General features: G+C 38.9%; 1 protein-coding gene across 1 annotated transcript; it reads left to right on the top strand.

Moving 5' to 3' along the window:
• Nucleotides 1–1,666: 1,666 nt before the first annotated feature.
• LOC112967395 (olfactory receptor 14I1-like) lies at nucleotides 1,667–2,617 on the top strand. Its single transcript, XM_026068511.1, has one exon. The coding sequence runs from the start codon at nucleotides 1,667–1,669 to the stop codon at nucleotides 2,615–2,617; it is 951 nt and encodes a 316-aa protein (XP_025924296.1).
• The last annotated feature ends 989 nt before the right edge of the window (nucleotides 2,618–3,606 follow it).

Below are 3,606 nucleotides of genomic sequence, written 5' to 3'. Positions count from 1 at the left end.
GACAGCAACTCAGAAATATTGCAGATCCATTCCAAGAAGCCAGGGAGGTTGATTCTGCCTCTCTTGAATGACGTCCAACTGGCCAGCAAAGACAACTCAGGTGGCTTAATATGGGCTGGAGCACACTAATGCAGAGGATTAATTACTACATTGAAATTGTCTATTTTGACTTTGCAGTTGAAGAATGTGCCATGGATTAGCTTTGCATCTGTGCTTCTGAGCTTCAGTGCAGGCCTCCAGAGGGCTACTCCCACAAGTCTCGAGAGATATTAATAAATTCTTTTCTCATTGCGCTGGTCATATCCTTACAGTGGAGTTGTAAGGCAGGTGTTCACAGCTCTCTCTAAGGTAAATTGGTTTGTATCTACTTCTTTAAGTTCACTCTGACATCAAAGTATAAAAATATTGTGGTGACTGCATCTTCCATATCCAGACAACACAGCAACATTTCAAGTGTTTCAAATGATTCGTTACTGAGTACTTCACAAAGAGTCTCAGTATTAGAAGATTAAAGGCTTCACATCTTGGAAAGACATCCAAAAGGAGGAATGTGGTAGGTTTCCTATTTTGATTCAAGGTACTAACAGTAATACTGTTAATGTAAAATAGACAAAGAAATATTATATGAATTCAGCAAAGTCTGAGAATTTTCCTCAGTATTTACTCATAATGCAAAAACTTCAATTAAGAAGTTATTTTGCAGGCACTTTCAACATTTTGGAAAAAATAATGAAAGACCATAAATTATTTCTCTCTCTGAAACTGAATGTGCCCCATAGCACCAGGATGAATCATCTTCTGGAAGTGGGTGAATCACTGACTGAGGAGGAACAGTAGGGACTTAGTAGGACTAAGTAAGAATTTAACTACTTTTGACATCTAAAATTGCCCGCATAGATCCAGACTAATCATGCTGATCTCCATTTATTGGCAAAGGAGAGGATGGGTAATATGAGATGGTTTTGCAACCCGTCCTAAGGCAGGGTATTTACAAGGGAATACACTGATTCTTTCTCTCCCTAACTAAAAGAGCTTATCTCAGATTAAAAACATCTTATGGTGGGATGCTTAAATGTGTGTCTAGTATCATCTGAGATGCCCTAAGCTTGCTGATATATCTGCATGAGGTTGTAGGCTACCTGCCACTTTTTGAAGAGGCAGCTGGAGTCCAGGTAGAGAATCCAAGAATATCTCAATCAGCACTCCGTACCTCCATTTGGGCAACAGAATCCTACTCTCTAAGGCTGATGAGTCTCACTGTAAAATTAATATTAGCAGCTCCAGCTGGGCTTTAGAAACATACTCTGAAAGCCTATAGTTGAATCACTGCAGACATGTTGGGACTCAGGATTCTACCTTGTCATATTTCTGGGGGAAAAAAAAAGATTTTGTACTGGATTTTCATAATGGAGATTGCAGAGTCTCATGTGTCTGTATATGTGCTTTTGTTTTGTTTTTAATATATGGAACGATGATTATTGTGGGGTTGTTTCTGAGTTACAGCTTGGTCCATCATGCAGGATTCACGCATTTTGTCTTCAGTGAAAAAAAATGTTTTTAGTGTAACTCTGAAAGAGCAGACCATCAGGTGGTCTACTCATCATATTTTCTCAGCCAAAATCCTCGACTTTCTCTTCACAGGTTTCATCAACATACTGAAAATAAAATGTCCAACCAAAGCACTGTGAAAGAATTTCTTCTCCAGGGATTCTCTGACACTCGAGAACTGCAGATATTCCACTTTATGGTATTTCTGGTGATTTATTTGGCTGCCCTGGTGGGAAACTTTCTTGTCATTGTGGTCATAGTTATCAATAATCACCTTCACACCCCCATGTACTTCTTCTTGCTGAATTTGTCCATCTTAGACCTTTCAGCCATCTCTGTCATCCTCCCTAAATCCATGGCCAATTTTCTATTGAATACCACATCCATTTCCTATTCTGGCTGTGTTGCCCAGGTCTTCCTCTTCCATGTCTTTGATGCTGCTGATCTAGCTTTACTCACCATCATGGCATATGACCGTTACATTGCCATCTGCAAACCTCTTCAATACAGGACAGTCATGAAAGGGACCGCTTGCATTCAAATGGCAGCCAGTGCATGGCTCAGCTGTGTTCCCTACTCTGCTCTCCACACTGGGAACGTCTTTCATTTATCCTTCTGCAAGTCCAACGTCATTAATCAATTCTTCTGTGAAGTACCCCAGCTTCTCAAGCTTTCCTGCTCTGATTCATCCTTTAGTGAAGTTGGCATTCTTATGTTTAGTTTCAGTTTAGTCTTAATCTGTTTTACTTTTATAAGCATGTCCTACATTCAGATTTTCACTGTGGTTTTAAGAATTCCTGTAAAAAAAAAACAGCATAAAGCTTTCTCTACCTGCATCCCTCATCTCATAGTGGTCCTCTTGTTTGTTAGCACTGGTTCTTTTGCTTATCTTAAACCTGTCTCCAGTTCCCCATCAACTCTGGATCTCACAGCATCTGTTCTCTATTCTGTGATGCCACCAGTGATAAATCCGGTCATTTATACCATAAGGAACAATGAAATCAAAGCTGCCATGAGAAAATTAACTGACCAGAGATCATTATATAGAAATAGTCAGTCTTTCTCTTAGACTTCCTCTGTGTTCTCAGTAATGAGTACTTCATTTTCTGACAACAGACAATTTATAAAATTGGGATCAAAGGAAAATATTGACCTTTCTCTCAGGAAAGTTGTTTAATTATTTGATTGTATATATAATTTTGACTTGCCAATGTAGTATATAATGTGGAGACACCTTGTGCAGAATGATGTAACAGTAGTGGAATAAATCCAGGGTAATAATCCCAAAGATTTTATGTATGCCTGCCTGCCTGTTTGCATGACTACTTCACTGTCTTACATTTCTTGTGCTTTTTAGCATTTGTCAAGCACTTAATTCTTCACTAAGTATATTATAATTGAGCTAGAGTATATCTTCAAAGAACAATTAGCAATAATAAATTTTACTTCAAAAATATTTACAAATTTGGTCTAGAACTAACACTTGTTATTCTGGGGAAAACAAAGATTATACATGCCTATGGAATATATTTCCTAATTTCGCTGGTATGGGGCAAAGAGCACATGTATTTCTCTGTGCATGTGACCTCCCAAGAGGTCTGGACATTTATTTGCAATCACCTGCAATCACCTGGAGAGGTGTGTTGGTGGTGCCCCTTGGGTTGAGTTACCACTGGAAAGTTTATTGGTTCTTTATTGCATCAAGTACTATTGTGCCTAGAGTACAAGATGTGCATCCTTTTATTATCACATTAATTCTAAATAAATAAATGTTTATTAGATCTGCTCTATAGCAGTCATCCAAACTACTTGTATACTTGTACACTGTACTTTTCTCAGAGTTATCACTTCCTTCCCTCTCTTCTGGTCCTGTCACCCAAAACCACACATAGGGGAACCAATGTGGCCTAATTTTAAGCAGCTTAATCACAGAATCACAAAATGGCTGAGGTTGAAAGGGACCTTTAGAGATCATCTAGTCCAACACCTCTGCTGAAACAGGGTCACCCAGAGCAGGCTGCCAAGAATCCTGTCCAGATGGCTTTGGAATATCTCCAG

This window comes from Apteryx rowi, unplaced genomic scaffold (assembly GCF_003343035.1).
Source record: "Apteryx rowi isolate R43461 unplaced genomic scaffold, aptRow1 scaffold_2734, whole genome shotgun sequence".
Lineage (NCBI taxonomy): Eukaryota > Metazoa > Chordata > Aves > Apterygiformes > Apterygidae > Apteryx > Apteryx rowi.
This window is presented reverse-complemented; position numbering and strand designations above follow the sequence as displayed.